General features: G+C 37.9%; 1 protein-coding gene across 1 annotated transcript in view; it reads right to left on the minus strand.

Moving 5' to 3' along the window:
• Positions 1 to 24,835, minus strand: part of CUBN (cubilin) — a 288,990-nt gene that overhangs the window by 243,945 nt on the left and 20,210 nt on the right. The window contains exons 11-17 of the mRNA XM_051820614.2: positions 22,385 to 22,503; positions 21,769 to 21,955; positions 19,858 to 19,970; positions 17,512 to 17,746; positions 5,282 to 5,463; positions 2,861 to 3,023; positions 1,561 to 1,751 (exon numbers count right to left, since the gene is read on the minus strand). Of these exons, the coding sequence (XP_051676574.2) occupies positions 1,561 to 1,751; positions 2,861 to 3,023; positions 5,282 to 5,463; positions 17,512 to 17,746; positions 19,858 to 19,970; positions 21,769 to 21,955; positions 22,385 to 22,503 (1,190 nt within the window). The remainder of the gene's footprint in view (positions 1 to 1,560; positions 1,752 to 2,860; positions 3,024 to 5,281; positions 5,464 to 17,511; positions 17,747 to 19,857; positions 19,971 to 21,768; positions 21,956 to 22,384; positions 22,504 to 24,835) is intronic.

The raw sequence follows: 24,835 nt of genomic DNA on the forward strand, positions 1-24,835 counted from the left end.
GAGAAAGCAGTGGAGGATGGCCCAAGTGTTTGGGCCTCTGCATCTGTGTAGGATACCCGGAAGAGGCTCCTGGCTCCTGGCTTTGGATCTTCTCAGGTCTGGCCTTTGTGGCCATTTGGGGAGTGAACCAGCACATTAAAAACCTTTTTCTTTGTCTCTCCCTCTCTCTGTCTATAACTCTGCCTCTCAAATAAATAAAATAAATCTTTAAAAAAAGTAGGAATAATAATAATTGATATGCTGATTTAATAAACTAATTGGTGTAAAGTTATTATCATACCCAGAAGGCAGTAAACAGATAATAATTGCTACCTAATTAGTTTATTATACTATGTTAAAGATTTAGAACAATGTCTGGTACATAATAAGTGCTTTTGAATTATGAAGTATTTTTACTGTTTTTGAAATAAAAAATAGTTGTTGAAAATTAATTTTTTTATTTACACAAGAATATTGAAAATTTTTCCATAGTGGAAAATTTTAACTTATTTTCTTTGTGAGTAAGTTTAAAAAACATAAATTTAATGACTATACCAATTTATGGCATCATCTGGAATGAAAATTTCTGGACTAAGAAAATATATATATATACACACATTCTATATTGCTAGGTCAATATACTTCTTCAAATAAGACCAGATCTTATGTTCAGGTTCAATGTTTCCTTTGTCTAAAATGTAGAGGGCAATAAGTTAACTACGTTATTCCTGGAAAAAAAAATTTTGTTCAACTCACACAAGAAACAAAATTGTAAATGCCTCTCTGAGTTTATTTAACATGTGCTCAAGAAAAAAAAGTTCTGTTTTTCTTGTTCAATACTTTAATTTGTGGCTTTTCCAATAACAAGCAAAAGAAAGCAGACCCAGCAAACAAAAATCATCTGTTTTTGTTTTAGATATTCCCCTTATTACAACCATTGCACACACTGACAGTCTTCTGAAAGAGTAATCTGGAGTAATGTAAGGAAAAACTCCTACCTCTGAAACAGCAGTGATTCAATGCTTTAACAGAACTCTCCACTACCAACCAACTGGGTTACCTGGGTTTAACTTTTCTGGGTTGAGTTCAATCACACATAAAATTATTCCAGACAGCGTCTTGATCTATTAGTCAATCCTATTAGCCTTACTTATTTGCATGTCTCTTAGCTACTAGGGCTTGATTGTATATCCTGTTTGTAATGTAGCATCATCATGAGTTTCAAGTTTCAGCTTTTCTTTTTGTCCACCACTGCTGCCCTTTTAATCTCCTAATTTACCATCTACAGGTGCGTTTTAGGCCAACTGCCTCACATTTGCTAGAATAGTTGTTCTCCAACTGGAGACTGTCTCACCATCACCTTGAGGGGTGGGTTTGGGGTGCTGTTGAAACACAGATTTCTGAGAACAACCTACAGATCTGCTGATTCAGTAGCTCTGGAATAAGGCAACAAATTGCATCTCTAACAAGATCTCAAGTGATCTGGATCCTCTGGCCTGACAATTGTTGAAGACCACCACTCCACGGAACTTGAAAATGGTGATGCATATAATTTAAGGACAATGGAGAAGTCAACGTTACCTCAAGGTACTTCTGAGAGCAGCCACCCTGGCTTTCCAGCTCCACATGAGTGAAGTTGACTTGTATCTTCTCTCCCTGTGGCTGCCTTATAATGTAGATGCATTGCCTGTTTTGAGTGAAAGGCCCAGACAAGACAGGAAGGACGATCTCACCATCTGGGTCTGTATAGGACCCTCCACAATGCAGCTCCGCTGAGGAGAAAGAGAAGAGGACCATCAGGTGGAGAGCAAGTGCTCTGGCTTCCAAGGATTGGAGCCAGGTTGTAAATATTCACACACAGCTACATGCCCACTTTGTTTACCCTGAACACTTAAGCCCCTAATTAGGAGGTTTTCAGTTTGACATGATTGTGGGATGTCCCTGAAGTACCTAAAGAAGCAGATATAAAGATGTGATGTGACTTCGAGTCCACCAAACTGTTCTGTAAAGTGTTTTTAAAATACATGACGGCTCTGCTTCATTACAAAAAGATTCGAGGCAGTTTATAAAATGCATGTGACAAAAATAAATATATAATCACAGAACTGAAACAGATTAAAGGAAAAATAAATACAAAATAGTTACATGTGGCCAGGGAAACATTGCCTTAGGAGAAAACAGCTATGAGGGCTACATAAATTACAGGAGCTCGGCTGCAGGTCCAGCCTGAAGCTGAGTAATTAGAGAAGGGACCAGAGAACATGTTCATTGTTACTTTTCCTGGAACTGAAACATAAAAGGTATTTTCCTGTGAATTCTCATGAAGGACACAATGATGGATGTCATGAACAAAATTTTAAATCTCCCTGAAATAAAAATCAGAACATTTCATTTGTTTTGCTGTTTGCTTAATTGTAACATATCAATGCAAGTTGAACGCGTGATAGCTAACAGTATTTCACTAGAGGCAAAACTCCAGGGCCAACATCACTGGAAACTCCTCCTGTTTAAGTGGGCTTGATCCAAGGATAAAATCAGACCTATCTCCCAATATCCTGCATTACACACACAAACAACTGCTCTCATAGCAAAGCATCAAATAACATTAGAAATACGATGTTCTGAACTATCTAAATTTAGGTGACTTATACATCTTTACCATGATGAGGACCTCACAATTTAAGAACCAAGAGGTAGTGTAGTGTTAATAATAGAGCATTGGAAAGACAAAGAAAAAATCTGGAGCTACAGAGGACTCTTTTTAAGGCATATTATTAGTCTAAGAAAGTCATCTTCAGCAACATGTTACCCTAGGAAACAGCTGGCTGCATTTAACTGTCTTTCAAATGCATTTGAAACTCCCATTTGGCAAGTTACTTACAAGGTGATGTTAAGTAGGTGATATGGAAGCCTTTATCACTAGTCTGACTGTCAGAATGGAAATGAATTCTAGCAAAGGGGCCAGTAGTCTGGAGTGGTGGGACAGAGCGAGTGCTGCAGAATTTCCCAATAACAGGGTCCTGAGGCAAAGGACCATCTCGAATCTAAAACAAAAGAGTGAGTCAGTAAATACAACGTGGTCAGGTTTTACAGGGTCATTTGTAGATTAACTTCAGAAAATTTGAGAGAGGACAGTGACTGCTCTAGGAAGTTTTCCTATCATATTGGTGTCTAACATACCACTGGAACACAGTAAAGGGGGAGTCTCCTGCCACTATTCAAGATGCCTTATGCTGTGCCTGAATTTCAATTCCGAGACTGTATGTGTACTTTGGATTTTTCTGATGTTACTAGTCCTACTGATTTCTTTCCTAGGTTTTTATCTACCTGGGTGTGTAGTTTGGAATTGTAAATTTCTAATGGTCTAAAAGATGAAAATAAATATATGCAAATAAAGCAGAAGAAAAAATGTCAGTGATGTAAATTCATTCACAACTTGGTCTAGGTATTTGAGAGGATCAGAGGTGGAAAAGAAAGTGTGGTTAGATTAGATGCAACATAAATATGGTTTAATGCATTTTAAAATTACAACTTTGATGATAACTACATAATACACTAATGATAATGTGGCCTTAAAATTATTTTTAATTGTTGGTTTTTAGTCCATCAAATAATCATATTGACTTCCATGTAATTCTTTTGTAATTATATACTCCGTACTATACAGAACATGAAGGAGTCAATGAATCAGACAATATTTTAATATGGTAATTTTGCCCTTTCAAGTTAATTTTTTCTGGGCAAAAACTTATATGCAATTTTACTTTATTCTTATGTTTAACTAGTTCCATGAATTATTGTAATTTGGTAAGAAATGAGACATTGCAATATTGTCAAAATGATTGATACTGTCTATTAGACATTATTTAGAACTCAATTTGTAGGAATGAAAAAATGCCTCTGATCTTAATTTGATGGAATTTATTTAAAATCAATTTCATGGTAACTTTACTTTGAATGTTTAAAAGATTATTTTGCTGAAACTTTCCAAGGAGAGGCAGATTTTGCAGTCATTCCCGAAGGTTTTAAATCCATTATTATGACTGTTAAATTACTAATGACTTCAACATGAGAAGACCCCATTTGACAGCTGCATCTTTAGCCTTTATAAATAATTCCATTGTACTCCATTCTTCCCTAATGGACCTAGGAAAGCATACTGTCTTCTTAACAAGGAATACGGAGATTTATGGCTATAAAAAATATACCAGGAACAAGCTACAAACTCAATCTTCTCAGTGATCTTTGTCAGCCTGCAAATGGAGAGCAACATTTCTTAGGTACATACTTGCAGGGGATACGTGAATATAATAGCCTTTTTCCTCCTCTGGATTTTAACCCTTTTCAACTGTAGGCAGGAAGGGGCTCAGGCTGACTCTTCTTCTCCCAGTAATAATTCTCAGCAGATTTCAGGGGATCATCCTTTATCAACCCATTTCAACATAACCACTACAGAGCTTTTTTCTTTTTTATGAAATCCTACAGTCCAGTTGTGGTATGTCTTGCCAGTGTGCCATAGACACTGCAGATGTAAATCTGCCTTAGAAGAGATGGCCATTACTTTAGCGTCTATTTCATTAAGTCTGCTATGCCCACATTAGGATCCTGGGCTTCTGGGAAAGGACAGGAAAAACCAACACACCCTGTTCCCCAGATCAAATAGAGTCCAGAAGCAGCAGCAACAAGCTGCCAAAATTAAGACTAAGAACTTAGTGAAAAGGACAATTGTCATGTAGGTGGTGAAACTCAGTGAATATTTGCAACTGTGAATCTAGCAAATAATATGACATACAATTTTAATATTCTCTCTATATATGTATATATTAACTTCCACATACGAGAGAAGACACATAATATTTTTCTGTGTCTGACTTATTTCACTTAGTATAATGATCTCTAGTTCCATCTATTTTGTTGCAAATGTCACAATTTCATTCTTTTTTATGACTGAATAATACTCTATTGTATTTAAATACCACATTTTCATTATCTATGGCAAATGTAAAAAAACTATTAAATCTTAAAACAAATTTAACAAATTCTTCTTGGAACACAAAGAAAAAAAAATGTTATACCCACCTCCATAAACATGTACAATTATTGTCAATAAAATATTTTTGATATTTAACAAAATAAAATATAAAACCAAAAAAGGAGAACCTAGTAAAATTTAGCCATTGGCTGTCTACTGAGAAACTGAACTACTGCTAATAAACTGGGATCATCTATGAGCATCACCAAGCCATATTATGCTGAGTCCTAACCCTTTTATGATCTGTGCTGCCCAAGCACAATTGTTTACCTCAAGGTAATCATTGTTGCAATTATCGTGGTGTTCCAGGCTCAAGGTTCCAAAAGTAAATGTTATCAGGCGGTCAGGACTGTTTATAATAGTCCAGATACAATCTCTTCCTGGAGGGTAGTTTCCAGGATACCCAGGAGATGTGATAGAGCCATAAGTATCAGTCAGTTGACCTCCACACTCTAAAATAAAAAGGAGAAAATAGCTTTACCATTGTATCTAGATTACAATTCAGGTAGAGTTATTCCAGCTCTTGCTGTAGGAAGCTAAACTTCATTTAAATAACAACTAGTAATTTTGAACATCCTGGTAAATTAAACAAGACTTCCAGTTATCCAGTTTTATAAAGTTATAAATCTAGAAGGCCTAGTTGATAAATAGATGAGTCACTCATGTGTGAGCTGTGAGTCCTGGTCTTCTAAGCAATGATCCAGGACACAATTTAAAATACAGGGCAGGGGACTGATGTTGGGATGCAGCAGGTTAAACCGTTGCTTACACATACGTGAGTGCCATTTAGAATCCTGGCTATTGGGCTTCTCATCTAGCTTTCTGCTAATGCTCCTGGGAGGCATCAAGAAATGGCCCAAGTGCTGGGGGCCCTGCCACTCACGTGGGAGATCAGCATGGAGTTCCAGGCTCCTGGCTTCTGCCTGACCCTGACCCGGCTCTTGTGGCCATTTGGGGGAGCTAACCACAGATGGACAATCTCTCTCTTCCTCTACCCCCCTCCAATTCTGTCTTTCATATAAATAAATAAATAAAATGTTTAAAATAAAATACAGTGTTAAACCATCTGAGAGGTGACTCAAGGGAAAGCTTATTCTTTTTTTCTCACTTTCGGGAGACTAACTTCTTTTAAAAAATCTGGAACTTCTGCCAGGCTCTAAGTCTTTCAACAAATCAGGTTGCTTTACATATTAAAATAGGTAAGCACCACATAGTTTTTATTTGAGAAGACTTCTTAACACTATCAAATAGTTAAGCCATTCGTGGTGGTTAGCCACTGGACCAGGAATGAGCAAGAAAGGGTCTGAGCCAGGCTTTGACACCAGTCTTCCAATCCAGCTCCCTGCTTATGCGCCTGGGAAAGCAGCAGCAGATGGCCCAAATCCTTGTTTCCCTGCAACCACATGGGAGATCTGGAAGAAGCTGCTGGCTCCTGGCTTTGGCTTGGCCCAGCCCCAGCTGTTGCAGCCATCTGGGGAGTAAACCAGCAGATGGAAGATTTCTCTCTGTCCCTCCTCTCTCTGTCCCTCCTCTCTCTGTCTCTCTCTTTCTCTGTCTCTCTTTTTCTCTCTGTAACTCTGACTTTCAAATAAATAATAAATTTAAAAAGAGGATCTATAGTGATTTATAAGAAATGCTACTGTAAAATTCAAAAATTAAAATATTAAGTACAAACCTAGACTATAGAAATATACTTTAAGAATGAAATAAACTGACATTTTAGTTGTGCAATATCTGAAATTTACATAGCTATGCAGGTTATTCAGACAGAAATTTTGCTGCCAAGGCAAAAATTGAAACAAATTAGTTACATGATTCTCATTGTTCCTAATGAGAAAATGTCTCAGTTGCTTAGAGAAAAATATGTTTTCCAAAACTTAACACATACAAATTATCATATGGGTAATTTTGTATACATAAAATATCATAAGCAAAGTAAAACATTAATGACCAAAATGAAAAAATAGAATATATAACAAACAAAATCCCAAATAAAGAGATTCTGAAAATAATAAAGATACAGAGAATACAATAAAAAAAGTGACTGTCCCTTAAATAGAAAAAGAGATGTTCAACATCACATAGGAAAGACACAAGACAAAAAGATGCCATTTCTTATGTCTCAGAATGATAAAAATCCAGAATTCTAAAAGCAAATTACCAATGAGCCTGTGGGGGAAGTAGGCACACTCATGTCTTGCGAATGAGAATGTCTTAAAATCACTACAGAAGAGATCATGGCAATAGCTAGCAGAATCTTACGCATTCATATCTTTGACAAAATAATCCTATCATTAGAAATATATCCCAAAATTACACTAATAAAAATAAATAAGACAAATGCAGAAGATACTTGGTTGCAGTAAGATCTGCAATTCCAAAAAACTGAAACAAGCAAAATATTCATCCATGGTGTACTAATTGAATAAATGATGAAAAATCTACATAATAGCATACTATATTCTGGTAGTGGAGTAAGCTCCAGAATACGTGGAGTAAAAAAAGGCAGACCACATACGCCTATGTATAGTGTGCTACCTTTTATCTAAGAAAAGGGAAAATACAGTTATACGTCATTATTTGCTTAATATTTTTTTTTTTGACAGGCAGAGTGGACAGTGAGAGAGAGAAACAGAGAGAAAGGTCTTCCTTTGCCATTGGTTCACCCTCCAATGGCCCTCGCGGCCAGCGCGCTGTGGCTGGCGCACCACGCTGATCCGATGGCAGGAGCCAGGTACTTATCCCGGTCTCCCATGGGGTGCAGGGCCCAAGCACTTGGGCCATCCTCCACTGAACTCCCTAGCTACAGCAGAGAACTGGCCTGGAAGAGGGGCAACCGGGACAGATTCCGGCGCCCCAACCGGGACTAGAACCCAGTGTGCCAGCGCAGCAAGGCGGAAGATTAGCCTAGTGAGCCGCGGCACCGGCCTATTTGCTTAATATTTTAAATGGAAGAATAAATGCAAGACTATTAAAAACTGTTGCCTTTGGCAGAAGAAAGGACAGGGTGGAGGGCACAGGGATGGAAAGGAGACTTTTTACAATCTACCATGCTTATTGATTTGTCTATCAAATTCAATGTGTTTTACATAATTTTTATAAAGCAAAATCAATAAGAATTTAAAAAGTTATTTCTAAAGTCACAAGCAAAATGAAACCAATAAAATCTACAGAGAGTAGAAATATCCCAAGGCACTTTTAAACACTGTAATTTGACTATATGTTTCAAGTAACACATTCCAAGTGCAAAACAACAGCAAAGAAATTGAATAGTCTTCAGTTATTATGTTATTAGTAATAATATTAGTATTGTTATTTGGAAATTTTGTATAGTAGGATAAGTACATAGGAAATACGTTATTGTCATTGGAAACCAAGATTTTTAGGGTATGAGAGGAGGTACAAAAAAAAAAAAAAAAACTTATAAGGGCCGGCACTGTGGCAGATGACAGATTAAGCCGTGCCCTGCAATGCCAGCCAGCATCCCCTAACGGAGGAGCAGTTTGAGTCCAGGCTACTCTGATTATAATCCAGCTTCCTGCTAATGCACCTGGGAAGGCAGCAGATGATGGCTCAACTACCTGTACCCTGCCACTCATGTAGGAGACCTGGAGGGAGTCCCTGGCTTCTGGCTTATTCTTGACCCAGACCTGGCTGTGGCAGTCATTAGGAGAGTGAGCCAGTGAATAGAAGATCTCATTCTTGTCTTTCTCTCTGTGTCACTCTGCCTTTCAAATAAGTAAATAAAGAAGACTTTTTTTAAAACTAAAATCTCAACATTCAAATACAGTGTAAGATCATTATGAATACATGGTGTGGTTTCTCTTTTTAAATTTTTTAAATTAATTAATTTATTTATTTGAAGTCAGAGTTACAAAGAGAGTGAAAGAGAGACAGAGCAAATCTTCCATTGGCTGGTTCCTTCCCCCAGATGACCACAATGTCCGGAGTCAGGCTGGGCCAAATCCAGGAGCCTCATCTGGGTTTCCCACATGGGTGGCAGGGGCCCAGCACTTTGGGTCATCTTCTACTACTTTCCCAGGAGCATTAGCAGGGAGCTGGATGAGAAGTAGAGCAGCCAGGCAGGAACCGGTGCCCATATGGGATACATGTGTCACAGGCAGTGGCTTTACTGAAGTGCCATAACATCAGCCCCTATGTGTGTTTTTTTCTTTTTAAAAAATTATTGTCTAGTTGTGTCCACTGAAAGGTCTAGAGATATTAACAAATCCAGAAACAGAGAGATTGAAAGCCAAACTTAGCAGTGAGAATGTGGGATTTAAACACTGTTTCTCAAAGAGTCACAGCTGTTTAGAAGATAATTGGGTCCACTCTTGAGGTGATAAACGTATAGGAGAAGCCTGGAAAATCTTATTAGACCAGAAAACAAAGAAATTTTGAAAAGTAACAGGAATTTAGCAAAAAGACTTAGAAAATAACTTGAAGATTTTCCCAGTAAGCAAATAGGGAGCAACTGAATACTTTTTAAATGTCTAGAATGGATTAATTCATACCAAGTATGATAAAATATATAAACTCATACATGTCAAAAATAAAGTGAAATAATAACTAACTGGATCACTTTGAAGAAAGCTAGGAAGCAACTCATTAATTTCAATACTGGAGAAAAGGAGGAAAGAATCAGCATTTGTTTTACCTTTCCTGGGTGACCTGTATGTGAGAGTAACCAGATAGTGGACAGGGGAAAGTGCGACTGCACTGAAGAAATTTGTGTAAAAAATGAAGAAGAAATGATAAAATTAGACTATTATCATTTAATAAGTCTCAACGAATAACTAAACAATGAACCTGAGGATTGCTAAAACCATTAGAGGAAGCACAAAAGAGAAGTTTTTTATTGGGAAGATCAACCTGAGAAGATCAAAGAATCTGATTAATACTAAAGTCATGATAGGGAGACATGCCGATATTATGTACCTCCTGAAATAATTATTTTACAAAACACACGTGTGAGTGCACATGCACACCCACTCACACAAACACACATGATACCAGCATTAGATCTAACTCCTTGATTTAGGTACCAGTATACAACATGGTAAGAACAAATAATGAGTTTCTTTAACAAAATAATTGGGACAATGATTAGTAATTGGTAACAGTAAGGAATTGCTGTTTGTTTTCTTGTTTACAAATATTAAGAAGCAAACAACAAATGACTGTTATTTTTGAAAGACAATTGCAAGTGGTAAGTCCCATACTCACCCCAAATTTTCTATGCATTTTCCAAATTGTAGCATAGGGAAGCAAAGCCTAAATAGACATCGATATACTTAATGGGTGAAACAAGCTGAGCTCACAATTTGGGGCCACTAAGGTATCTGGGATTTTGAAGCAGCCTACTACTAAAAAAAGCAGATGTGTGGAAATAGCACCTCCATGTACCAGAGTTTCCTTGATACTTAGCTGAATTCTAAACCACATATGCGCAAGTGAAGACCAAAGACTGTCTAACAGAGAATAACTCTGGGACAAGAAAGATGCTAAAAACTCAGAAACTGAATAATACTAGAGAGATGTTGCTGTTTCACCCAGCCAGAAAGGAGATGCATTTGTGAAGATCCTGAAAACCAAAGGGAAACTTCAGAAAAGCTGCTCTTAGAAAGAAGAACCATGTTCCAGGAATTATGGTAATCTACCAGGAATACGGGAAAATTTGCAGTATACGAACTATAAAAATAAGCCTTTGTTGAAAGTGATCTTTCGAGGGAAGAGATGTGCAATTCGGGACATGCTCAAGCTGACTTACCTCAAACAGTAGACTTAGAAACATACCAGGGGATTCGAATTCAATCCCATCGAGGTGGCATGTACCAATGCCATCTCACTAGTCCCAGTGATCAATTTCTGTTCATAATTGATCATAATGATAGGACTAAGAACCAAAGGGATCACATAAACAAGAATAGTGTGTGCAAATACTAGCTGATAGAATCAAAAAGGGAGAGAATGATCCAACATGGGAAGTGAGATACACAGCAGACCCATAGAATGGCAGATGTCCTAAACAGCACTCTGGCCTCAGAATCAGCCTTTAAGGCATGTGGATCCGGCTGAAATGCCCAGGAGAGTATTTCAGGCATGGAAAGCCAAGACACTCTGGGGGAAAAAAAAAACCTAAATGAAAGATCTCCACGAGTGAGATCCCAGTGGAAAGAATGGGTCATCAAAGAAGGAGGTACCTTTCTCTGAAGGGAGGAGAGAACTTCCACTTTGACCATGGCCTTGTCTAAATATGATCAGAGTCAGTGAACTCAGGGGGCTTCCATAGCCTTGGCAGCTCATGACAAGAGCCTAGGGTGATTACTGATGCCATAAACAAGAGTGTCAATTTGTTAAGTCAACAACAGGAGTCACTGTGCACTTACTCCTCATGTAGGATCTTTGTCCTTAGTGTGCTGTACATTGAGATTTAATGCTATAACTAGTACTCAAACAGTATTTTTCACTTTATGTTTCTGTGTGGGAGCAAACTGTTGAAATCTTTACTTAATGTATGCTAAACTGACCTTCTGTATATAAAGAGAATCGAAAGTGAATCTTGATGTGAATGGAAGGGGAGAGGGAGTGGGAAAGGGGAGGTTTGCGGGTGGGAGGGACGTTATGGGGGGGAAGCCATTGTAATCCATATTCTGTACTTTGGAAATTTATATTCATTAAATAAAAGTTAAAAAAAAAAAGAAAGTGATCTTTCATAACACGACTTCCTACCAGCACCAAATCCAAGCCTTTTGAGAAAAAGATGATACTATATAACCCAGAACCCCTACAACGTCCACAATGGTCAGTACCCAACTTAACCAAGCCTGTGAGAAAGTAGAAAGAAAAAATCCAATATAAACAAAATAATATAGGTAATATGAGCAAAATCATCAACAATTCAGATATTGCGCTTATTAAAAGAGGACACCATAGTAACTATGACAAAACTTAGAAAAAGAGATTGATAATAAAGATGAAGTGTCTCAACAGGGAATTAAAATCTCTATTAAAAGAATCAAGGACCAGTGTTGTGTTACAGTAGGTAAAGCCACTACCTGTGATGCCAGCATTCCATAAGGGTGCTTGTTTGAGTCCCAGCTTCTCCACTTCCAAACCCAGCCTTGGCTGTTGCAGCCATTTGGGGAGTGAACCAGGGGATTTAAGATTCTCTCTCTCTCTCTCTGTCTCTCTCTCTCTCTTTCCTTCTCTCTCTGCAACTCTCCCTTTCTCTCTCCTTCTCTATCGTAACTCTCCCTTTCAATAAATAAATATATCTTTTTTTAAAAAAGGAATAAGTTGGATATTTTAGAAGTTAAAAATACAACATCTGAGATCGAGTGGTTTTAAACATCAGATTGGACACAGTAGAAGACACGATTACAGTTCTTAAGGACATTCCAAAGCAAAATAACCAAATAAAATCAGAGTTAAAAAAGAATTGGGCCGGCGCCGCAGCTCACTAGGCTAATCCTCCGCCTTGCGGCGCTGGCACACCAGGTTCTAGTCCCGGTCGGGGCACCAGATTCTGTCCCCGTTGCCCCTCTTCCAGGCCAGCTCTCTGCTGTGGCCAGGGAGTGCAGTGGAGGATGGCCCAAGTGCTTGGGCCCTGCACCCCATGGGAGACCAGGAGAAGTACCTGGCTCCTGCCATCGATTCAGTGTGGTGCACCGGCCACAGCGCACAGGCCGCGGCGGCCATTGGAGGGTGAACCAATGGCAAAAAGGAAGACCTTTCTCTCTGTCTCTCTCTCTCACTGTCCACTCTGCCTGTCAAAAAAAAAAAAAAAAAAAAAAGAATTGGAGGAGGGTAACATAGAAATAGGAGAGCCATGAGACATAGTCAAAGCCACTAGCATGGGTAATTTGAGTCACAAAAAAAGAGGGAAAAGTATCATAGAAATAATACTTGAAGAAATAAAGATTGGCTGGCTAATTTCTAAATTAGGTAAAAGAAATCAGCCCAACAACATAAGAAATATTGCTGACTTTCCACAAAGAAATTATGGACGTGAGAAGACAATGAAACGTGTACTTAAAGGTCTAATAGGAAGTATTGTACAAGTCTATATCTGCTAATATCTTTCAACAATGAAGGTGATGGGAGGCAGCAGGTGATGGTTCAATTAGTTGGGTCCCTGCCACCCACATGGGAGGCCTGGATTTAGTTTTTTGATCCTGGCTTTGTCCTGGCTTAGCCTTGGCTGCTGCAGGCTTTGGGGGAGTAGATAGGAGATCTCTCTGTCTCCTTGTCAGTGTCTCTGCCGGTCAATTAAGCTTTTAAAATTTAAGATGAAAAAATACATTCTCAAACAAAAGGCTAGACAATTTGCCATCAGCAGATCTGCTCTATGAGAACATGAAAAAGCTTCCTTCAAACTGAAGGAAAGTGATCCTACAAAGATATAAAATATTTTCAGGTTGCAAATGATATGATCAAATATAGAAAAAACCCTAAACAGTCCAGGAAAAGAACTGTCAGATCTAATAAAGAAACTAACTCAACAAAATTACAGGATACAAAAGAATCACAAAAATCAAATGGATTTTGGGGTCTGGGGCTGTGGAAGAGCAAGTAAAGCTGCCACCTGCACTGGTTTGAGTCCTGGCTGCTCCACTTCCAACCTAGCTCTCTGCTATGGTCTGGAAAAGCAGTAGAAGATGGCCCAAGTCCTTGGGCCCCTGGACCCATGTGGGAGACCCAGAAGAAGCTCCTGGCTTTGGATCAGCCCAGCATGCAACCCATTGCAGCATTTGGGGTAGTGAACCAGTGGATGGAAGACCTCTCTCTCTCTCTGCCTCTCCCCTCTGTAACTCTGCCTTTCAAATAAAAAAAAAATCTTAAAAAAATGGATTTCTACAAAATAACAATGAACTGCCCAAAAAGGAAGTAAAAAGAAACATTCCATTTACAATATAATAAAAAATAATAAAATATTTAGGAATAAATTTGGTCAAGGTTGGGAAGGTGTGGTGGTTTTAAATTGTTTAAAATTCTGACACTTCTCCCTTTGAAGGATGAGGTCCATGTCCCCATTCTACACACACTTCCCCAACTGAATCTGGGTGGGCTTGTGACTAATTCCACCAATGACAGGACAGAAGTAACACAATGTATGTTCCAAGAGTAGGCTGAAAAAAAGGAGGGTGGACAGGCAACATCCATCTGGCCCTGTTGTAATGCTTACTCCGAGAGAACTGCCATGAAGTAAGTTCCGCTACTCCAAGATCACTTTATTAATGAAGTCATGTGTAGCCACTCAGATGAATAGCTGGTAGAGCTCTTATTCAAAAACCAGTATCAACTGTTAGCCATAGAAGAGTGGTATATTTAATATCCAACCCAATTAAGCCTTTAGATGACTTCAGTCACAACTGACATCTTAATGCAACTGTTTAACAGATTTCAAGTGCTAAATGTCTTACTGAGCCCTTTTCAAATCCCTGTACCACAAAACGAGAAATAAAATTAAATGATTAATGTTTTACAACACTGAATTAGCAGGTCATTTGTTATACAGTAATAGTAACTGAAAGATGAGAAAACACCCTGAACCTGATAAAGGTTAGCTACAAAAACTTATAGCAAACATTATATCCAGGAGAGAAATACTGAAACTTTCCAAAGCAGTTGGGAGAAAGACAAGAATGTTTACTCTCTTACTTAGCCATGTTTTGGTGTTTCTAGTCAGGGCAATAGTCAAGGAAAATAAATAATAATTACAAAGATTGGAAATAAAATTTAAAAATATTCTCTTCACATAAACAACTATACTGTAAAAAAATCTATAAAAATACAGAATTTAGCAATGCAGTTAGAATAAAAATGAATAGTTAGAAAATATATTTCTATCCTTACTTAATGTATACTAAGCTGATCTTCTGTATATTAAGATAATTGAAAATGAATCTTGATGTGAATGGAAGGGGAGAGGGAGTGGGAAAGGGGAGGGTTGTGGGTGGGAGGGACGGTATGGGGGGGAAGCCATTGTAATCCATAAGTCGTACTTTGGAAATTCATATTCATTAAATAAAAGTTAAAAAAAAAAGAAAATATATTTCTATACACTATCAACAAGTAGAACATTAAATTTTAGGGGCTAGTACTATGGAATAGTGGGTAAAGCCACTGCCTGCACTGCCGGCATCCCATAAGGGGACCAGTTTGAGACCCAACTATTCAATTTCTCAACGAGCTCTCTGCTATGGCCTGGTAATCAGTGGAAGATGCCCTAAGTGGTTGGGCCCCTGCACCTATGTGGGAGACCCATAAGAAGCTCCTGGCTCCTGGTTTTGGATCAGCCCAGCTCTGCCCATTGCAGCCATTAGGGGTGTGAACCAGTGAATGAAAGATCTCACTCTCTCTCTCTCTCTCACTCTCTCTCTGACTCTGTCTCTCTGTAACCCAGCATTTAAAATAAATAAATAAATCTTTAACAAAAAATAAATTTAGAAACTTAATATTTCACATAGAATAAAATATCAACTATCTATAAATAAACCTAATAAAATATATAAATATGTATTCACTATACTCTATAAAGCATTGCCAAGATAAAATAAAGAGAGGATCTAGTACTGTGGTACAGTGGGTTGAGCCCCTGAGTGTGCACCAGCATCCCACATAGGAGTGCCTATTCAAGTTTCAGCTACTCTTCTTTTGATCCAGCTCTCTGCTAATGCACCTGCCACCCATGTGGGAGACCTGGATGGAGTTCCTGTCTCCTGGCTTCATCCTATCCCAGCTCCGGCAGTTGTAGCCATTTGGGAAGTGAACCAAAGGGGGAATCTCTCTGTCTCTCTCTTTCTCTCTCTCTCTCTCTCTCACTCCGCCTTTCAAATAACTAGTGTTTTTTAAGAAATAAAAAAAGAAAGAGAGCTAAACAAAAAGAGAGAATCCATTCTAATGGATAGGCAGACTCATTATTTCCCAAGTTAATTTCAGATTCAAGGCAATGCCAACGAATCAAAGCCAACTGCTGGAGGAAACTGATAAGTTGACTCAAGAATATATATGCAAATACAAATAATCTAACGTATTCTGAAAGAACAAATAAGTTATTCTAGCAGATCTTAAGCTCCAGTAATTAAGCCAAGGTGGCACCAGTATAGATAGACCAACATAAAAAAGAGAAATATATCCACAAATTTATTGCTGAGTGAATATGGTTTCGATATTTAGTAGTTTCCCCTTACCTGCAGTTTAAACTACACTTGGTCATTTGTGGTCCAAAAAACTCAGATGGAAAGTTCCAGAAACAAACAATTCATTAGTTTTAAATTACATGCCATTTTGAGTAGCATGATGAAATCTCATGCTGTCCCACTCCATCTCCCCTAGAATGTGAACCATGTATTTGTCCAGTATATCTATACTGTATATGCCAACCATCCTTTAGTCACTTAGTAGCCCTCTGGATTGCAGCTCATTGTCATATCACAGTGCTTGTGTTTAAGCTACTCTTATTTTATTTAATAAAAGCGCCAAAATGCAAGAGTAGTGATACCAAGGAGAACCCATAAAGTGTGTCCTTTAAGTGAAAGTACAGTAAGATAATTTGAGGAAGACAGAGATCACATCCATATAACTTTTTGCAGTATATTGTTATATACCATTGTTACTTTGTTAATCTCTTACTGTGCTTAATTTATAAACTGAATATTTTCATAAGTATGTTTGTACAGGAACATCATAGTGTATTATAAGTTTCAATACTATCCATGGTTTCAGACATCCACTGGGGATCTTAGAATGTATCTCTACAGATAAGAGGGGGCCACTGCATTGCTCTCCCTACTTTTCTATATGCTTAAAACTTTCCTAGTTAAAGGCTTAAAAATAGATTGCTAAAAAGTAACAAATCACTGAGTGATCAATAAGAAAAGGGATCTGACATGAAGGAATGGACAATGTTCTCACTGGCATCCCAGCAGTAAATGTATAACTGGAGATTATAAAAATGTTGTTCAGAGGTAGGTGTTTGGCTTCATGGTTAAGATGCCACTTGGGACACCCATATCCTATATTGTAGTGTCTTGGTTCTGCTCCTAATTCCAGAGCCCTTGTAATGCACACCCTGGGAAACAAGAAGTGAAGGTTCAAATAACTGGGTACGTGCCACTCACATGGGTGGTCTGGGCTGAGTTTCTGGTTCCTGGCCAAGTCACTGCAGACATTTGAGGAGTGAACAAGGGACCTAGCAAGCTCTCACTCTCTTGCTCTTTCATTCTACCTTTAATACAAAACTTTTTTTAAAAGTAAAATAAATAAAAACAAAAATGCTGTTCAGTAATTTCGTAAGATTTGTGATCCTTACTATTTCATCCTAATTTTGTTGTCTTTAAACACAAAATGAAATTCCAATCAATTTTAAAATAATTATTAAAATGTTATGCATCACTGGATCCCAACGTATCTCATATATCCAAGAGTCTAATAACAATTAAGAAAATGAAATAACCTCAAAGCTTTGCTTTTATTCTTTCCACATTGACACATACCTGGTTGCTGTGTTTCCCATCTTATTGTAAAGCCTCTTCCATTTCTTAAATGATCAGAATAGAAATGAAAATAGAGGGCATTGTCACTGCTGAGGAGTTTCTGAGGGGGACTGGAGCCACAGAACCTTCCAAGTGGAAAGGCTGCAGAGGAATCTCCATCATGAATCTGAAGAAACTCATGTGGACAACTGTTCTCTGAATCCAGCAGGAAAAAGGTAAAAGTAATATGCAAGACCTGAAAATATAAATCCAGGTTATATTATTTTTCATGTCCATGTTAATTCTAAAATATTTCTCACACTAACTAGGAAGCATTAAGGTTGAGTAACTTTCAAGAATCCACCAATATAACTGGCAATTCTACATATTAAATGGCTTACACTAAAAATCACTAAGACCAAACATCAATTAATATAAAATATATTTTAAAATCTATTTTAGCTTTTCAAATGTGTAGCTGACAGTGTTTAGAAATCAGCAAAACAAGTTTGTCACTTGAAATATCTACTTTGAATAAAGATTAACTGTCTAAGAAATCATACACAAAAATCTATACTCCAATTCCCTGAATAACCCATAGTGCATCTCTCTCTCTCTCTCTAAACACACACACACACACACACACACACACACACTCATCAGCCCTAGGCAATGATTTCACAGGTTCTCAGATGCCCAGCTCAGATTGACACACTCAAATACAGTATGAGCAGGAATGCTGTAGACGTGTGTAAAGTCTGCAAGTCTTCAGGGGTTGTACATCATTAAGAGATTAATTTAAGACTAAAAGTAGATAATGAGAAAAAGGTAATATGAAATATACTGGACATACAAGTAGGAAAAAGTGAACAGAAAAATATGTCCTTAGGCAAAGTTCTAGAACAGACAGACTTCAAACCTAATAGAAATATTTTGTACTGATAACCTCATTTAAAACAATCAAGCAAGTAAAAGAAAACTGTTGAATTTAATTTTCATCAGAACCTAAAGTCACAACAGTATTCATTTAATAAAAAAAGAGTATCAGGATGTTTTGAAATTCTATGCTAGAGTATTTTTAAGACCTGTTACCCAAAATTGCATCATTTTCTCTCTTAAAGCATTTAAATGAAAATCAAGTAATTGTTCATTACCTGAGCTAATCTCATTTTCTACAATATTATGTGCATTATGGTGGGGAGAAGAAGATAGAAAATCATAGTAACCAAGAAAAACAGGATAGATTTTCTTACAACTTGGTCATAAACATATTAAAAGATTTTCACATAAGATTTTTTTCTTGAATGAAAATATTGTCAATGTCAGGAAATACAATTCATAAAAACTAAATGGAAGGAAGGAAATTCACATAACATATCCAATGAGAATTTATTCTATTGTGGAGTTGCCAGGCTCCAAAGAGCTTCCCTCCTCAAGGGGAAAAGTTTTTTCTGACCCTTATATACATGCCACCTATAATACTAGTTTATAAGGACAAGTAAGTAAGATTTCAAGGGAAAACCTTCTCTGTTTACACATACCACTTCATTTAACAAGTCCAAGTATTGGTTGAGAAGCAAATGCTTAGAAAAGTCTGAGTAATTAACATCAGGAATAAAAGCATTAAAAACTTTGTGCCAGGATCTTAGTTTGACGAGTGTTCATGTCACAGCTCAGAATCACTGGATTTTTAGAATCAGTAGCCGGGTTCCCATCCCTGCATGCCACTTGCAAATCACATACACCTGGACAAATTTCAGAACAGCTCTAGGCTTCATTTCCTCATAATTAAAATTACTCCTAATTTTCAGGGTTAAGAAAATTAAAAAATGCAATGATGTATCTGAAATCTTTATCATAGTATCTGGCATAAAGAAGACATTTGATAAGAAAACAATCTTAATTGCAGTTACCATTTTGGTACAATATTCAACAAAATACTGAGATGAGTGATCATCTTCAAACAACACTGTCTCAGTAACATGATTTTACAAGTTAACTACTGGCTTATAATCATTCAACCAGTGTAGAGAATCATTCCTACTAGACAAAGCGCAGATTTTGGACCAGACAAACTTGACTTTGAAATTCAACTATTCAAATTACAAGTTAAGAACTATTTTTAAAAAGTCATATAGCTTCTCTTACTTTCCATTATTTTATCTATAAATGAGGATATCATTATTGCAAAGACTTAATATAAGGTTTGGGAAAGGCAAGCAAAATGCCTAGCCCAAAACCTGACACTAAAGTATTCAATATACAATAGCTGAATTGCCATTAAACGTATTTTATGAAACGTGTGTACATATTTTAATTTATACATAACAATGGAATGTGCATTTGGACAGGAGATAGCATATTTACCTTTCCATCCTCGGTTCGGATAACCCAGAAGCAGTTGACATCATGAAGATAACCAACATCAGGGCTTTTGTAGCTGAAGCTTCCAGTCAGCCCTGAGAGGGACCCTCCACACGCTGTAAAGGAAAAGAAGATGAACGGTATTTTCCAGAGTCCTAAAAGGGGCAACCCTAACCTGCTGCTGAAATACCCAGTAAAGTCTGACTAGTTAACGTTGGCCATTCCCTTTTCTCTGTGGACACCCACCCAAATCCCACCCTGTTCAAAGTCCACTTGATTTCCCTTTTGGCTCCTCGATGTACTTCCCCTGACTTTCTGTTCTTTTTGGTTCCTGTTCTCTATGCCTCCATGATACTTCACTTTATCCCCACACAATTTAGCTAATAACTTTTGTTCTTGTATCTTTTCTGCTATTCCATAAAAATCTTATTTCCTCAAATGGAAGGTAAGAAGATAACAAATGGAAACAATATTTTATGCTTTCATATATCTCCATAGAGTTTTCCACCAGCCTCAACACATGGTAACATCTCATAATGTGTTGATTCAGAACAAGGAGTAATGAAAAGAGGTGGAATGCCCAGACTGAATGGCAAGTACTCCTGAAAAAAAGAATATATCTTGCTGGGAAACAAGGAAGGGGAGGACTGTGGAGAGAAATATCCTAAATAAAAGTACACAGCAGAAACACTTGAGGTAGTACATAGGGTTAGGTGGCAAAAAAAGAAAAAAAAAAACTGGCTTGAGTATTAATTTTTCCAGTTTACTAGTAAAAAAAAAAAAGGTTATGTAGATAGGGTAAGGGCTGGTTACAGAGGTTTTTTTATTATTATTTATTTGACAGATAAAGTTAGACACTGAGAGAGAGACAGAAAGGTCCTCCTTCCATTGGTTTATCCCCCAAATGGCCACTACGGCCGGCTCTACGCCGAGCCAAAGCCAGGAGCCAGGTGCTTCCTCCTGGTCTCCCATGTGAGTACAGGGCTCAAGGACTTGGGCCATCTTCCACTGCCCTCCTGGGCCACAGCAGAGAGATGGACTGGAAGAGGAACAACCAGGACTAGAACCCGGCACCCATATGGGATGCTGGCGCTGCAGGTGGAGGATTAACCAAGTGAGCCATGGCGCCAGCCCCTACAGAGGATATTTGAAAAACAATCTCAATTATTATTTAACAGGCAATGGGGAATCACTATATATTCTAGAGCAGGAGGGGAACATTATTCAATATAATATATCAGAGAAATTAAATGATTGCTATACAGAAAACTTTCTTATAAAAAGCCATATAAGAAAGTACCTTAGGCTGGCGCCGCAGCTCAATAGGCTAATCCTCCGCCTGTGGCGCCAGCACACCGGGTTCTAGTCCCGGTCGGGGCACCAGATTCTGTCCGGGTTGCCCCTCTTTCAGGCCAGCTCTCTGCTGTGGCCCGGGAGTGCAGTGGAGGATGGTTCACGTGCTTGGGCCCTATACCCCATGGGAGACCAGGAGAAGCACCTGGCTCCTGCCTTCGGATCAGCGCGATGCTCTGGCCGTGGCGGCCACTGAAGGGTGAACCAACGGCAAAAGGAAGACTTTCTCTCTGTCCCTCTCTCTCTCTCACTATCCACTCTGCCTGTCAAAAAAAAAAAAGAAAGAAAGAAAGAAAGAAAGAACCTTAAAATATTTTATATTCAGAAAAGAAATAGTGGAAATACCGAATATCAACTCAGTTCTTTTGAAGAAAAATTCATATGGCTTAAATTGAGATTTATAAATATTTACCCTGTAAACTATATAATATTATTGTAAGGAAACATTTAGTTTTTGTCATCTGGTCACCTGGACAAGAAAGTAAGTTCTATAAGAGAATCTGCAAAAGGGTAACACTTCTACATTGTTGGTGTTTATGGCATAAAAAGTAGTGCCCATACCTTGCTGGGGAATCTGACAGTAAGATCCAGTCCAGGAACTTGTGCATTCACAACTGAAAGTGTTGATGCCGTCGACACAAGTTCCTCCATTCAAACAGGGGTTGCTCAGACACTCGTTGATGTTTTCTGTGCAGTTGACACCAGTCCAACCTGATTCACACTTACACAAATAACCAGAGACGGTTTCCTAAGGTGGGGGGGAAAGAGGCGTGAAATCACAAAATTAAAAGAAAAGAGAGAAAAAAATTTGAATCAACCAAAATAATAATGAAAAATGGTGCTGTATGATCTAGGTAACCAGAGTTGAACCATATTAATCATCTTTCCATAGCCAAACATGCAATTAATGTTTAAACAGTAATTGATAAGCATAAGAAGTCAGGTTTATTTATATCAAATTGCAGCCTTGGTTGATTATTTGTAAGTCACTGAGACAAAAAAAATCAGCTCGTTGATTTTCTTTCTGGGAATTAAAATTACTACCTTTCATCTAAGTATTATTGACTGTTCTTTATTGTACCTTAAAATTCAAGAATCATATAAAATTGACTTTATAGATATACAATTAAAATTTTTCTCAAGTATTCTAACTGTACAAGAAGCACGAAAGACTCACAATGCATTGTCCATTTAAACAGGGGTGGCTTAGACAAATATTACTGAGTTGCACACATCCATTTGGCCCATAACCATTTCCTGTATATCCTGAGGGACAGGTGCAAAGGGGTAAAGAACCTGTTTTGAAACAAAAATGGATATATAAATGCAAGTCTCCACTTTGGTTCAGATTAGTAACTAAACTCAGGCTCTGCTATGGAGACAAGAATCCACCAATGTTCAGTTCATCTATTTCCATGGGCACACAGATCAAGATAGAAAAGAAAATATTAGAATATTTATTTTCACTTTAATCTTAAAATAAGAAGTCATTAAATGTTTCCAATATGTGATGCATAGCTTGACACCAGTGATGTTATTCCATATGCCAGATGGTCTGGAACTGCATACAAACGTGAGGCATAGGAAAGGAAGACAGGAGTTCCGCATCCTAGAGGGTTATCAGCAGGAATGAGGATTCTTAGGATGATGGCATCTGTTACCAGCACTGTGCAGGTATTGACAGATTTAATCCACTCAAGAGCCCTTAAGTAGGTATTATTATAATGCCCATTTCACAAAGGAAGACATATAGCACAAACGGATTGTCTTGACCAAGGGCATACAGCTAGAACTTGGAGGAGCCAGGGAGCCCACAGTAGTCTGATATGCAAGGTGCCTGCAGCATATCACACAGGATTAGGGTTGAAGTGGATAGCTCATTTTCTTAGGTGTGTAGATGTGCAGATTGTATGTTGCCAGTTTAAAACAGGCTAACAACTGCAAAATGCATTCAAGCCTTTAAAACAGTTTGGCAGTGAAATTTTAGGTTGAAAATAAAATAACAAAATAACATAAGTGCATGGGAACATCAACAAAATGCCAGAATCTAAATTTCTCCAACACTTTATATCAGCTCTTCATTTGTGCAGCACTAAGTTAAAATAATGACAAGCTAAGTGAGTGGGAAAGAACTTAGTCAAAAAGGACTTTAAATGGTTGAGTTTAGCTTAAACATGAATTAGTATCCACTATTCATTGTGACACACATGAGATAATGCCTAAGGATAGTATGAGTATCCATCCTCTCCATTGTTTTATTTATTAATATTAAAAAACTAATCATTCAAGTCATTCACACAATTTCACTAAATTCGATGTCCACACTTCTTAACAGGAAATGCCACATCACACTGAAGAAATACATGTGTTTTTATGTGAAACCCAATATGGTAAATTATCTTAAACATATTCCCATACTGGTGAATACTGTTGAAAATAGATATAAAAGTCTTGGTGAAGAATTAAACAAAGGGAACAAATTATGCAATGAAACAATGAGGCGATTTATAAGATTTATAAGGCAATTAGGTGATACAAGTGTTTTTTACATCCTTGGCTTAAAGTATTTTCAAGATTCAGTTTTATCCATAAAATATCCATATCATTTTGAAATAATAGCTTAAATATGTGTTTTTATAGGTAATTACTTCTTTAAAAGATATTTAAAGAGGACCAGCATTTTGCCACAGCAGGTTATACTGCTGCCTGCAATGCTGGCATCCCACATGAGTGCCGGTTAAAGGTTCAGCTCCCGCTGTTGTGCCTGGGAAGCAGTAGAAAATTGTCCAAGTGCTTGGGCTCCTGCCATCCAGATGGGAGACTTGGATGGAGCTCTGGGCTCCTGGCTTTGGCCTGGCCCAGCCCTAGCCACTGCAGCCACTGGGGAGTGAACCAGCTGATGGGATCTCTGTCTCTATCTTTCTCTCTCTCTATCACTCTCTTTCAAAAATAAAAAAAATAGGGGCAAGCACCGTGGCTCACTTGGCTAATCCTCCACCTGTGGTGCAGGCATCCCATGTGGGTGTTGGGTTCTAGTCCTGGTTGCTCCTCTTCCAGTCCAGCTCTCAGCTGTGGCCTGGGAAGGCAGTGGAGGATGGCCCAAGTAATTGGGCCTCTGCACCCGCATGGGAGACCAGGAGGAAACACCTGACTCCTGGCTTCAGATCAGCATAGCTCTGGCCGTTGCAGCCATTTGGGGAGTGAACCAACAGAAGGAAGACCTTTCTCTCTGTCTCTCTCTCTCTATCTCACTGTCTGTAAATCTACCTCTCAAATAAATAAATAAATAAATAACCAAAAATAAATAAAAAAATAAACTTTTTATAAAAACATTTACAGGGGAAAAACAGGGTAAGTAATCTCCAATGCTGCTAAAATTATGGAAAGAGAAAACTAAAGTACACAAAGTTCTTCTTTGCATCTTCCATAATGACTGTACAAAAAAGGAGTTATTTTTACAATAGTATCTGTTGTAAACACTTTACAGTTATGGACTCATTTAATCCTTTTAAGAGCTCTATGAGGTAGTGGTTATGATTGGTTCCAGATTACAGATGAAGAACTAAAATACAGAGAAATTAACTAAGGATACACAGAATGTGGTAGAACCAGGGGAAAAATAGAATTA

The sequence above is a fragment of the Oryctolagus cuniculus genome, chromosome 13 (genome assembly GCF_964237555.1).
Source record: "Oryctolagus cuniculus chromosome 13, mOryCun1.1, whole genome shotgun sequence".
In the NCBI taxonomy this organism is placed as follows: Eukaryota; Metazoa; Chordata; class Mammalia; order Lagomorpha; family Leporidae; genus Oryctolagus; species Oryctolagus cuniculus.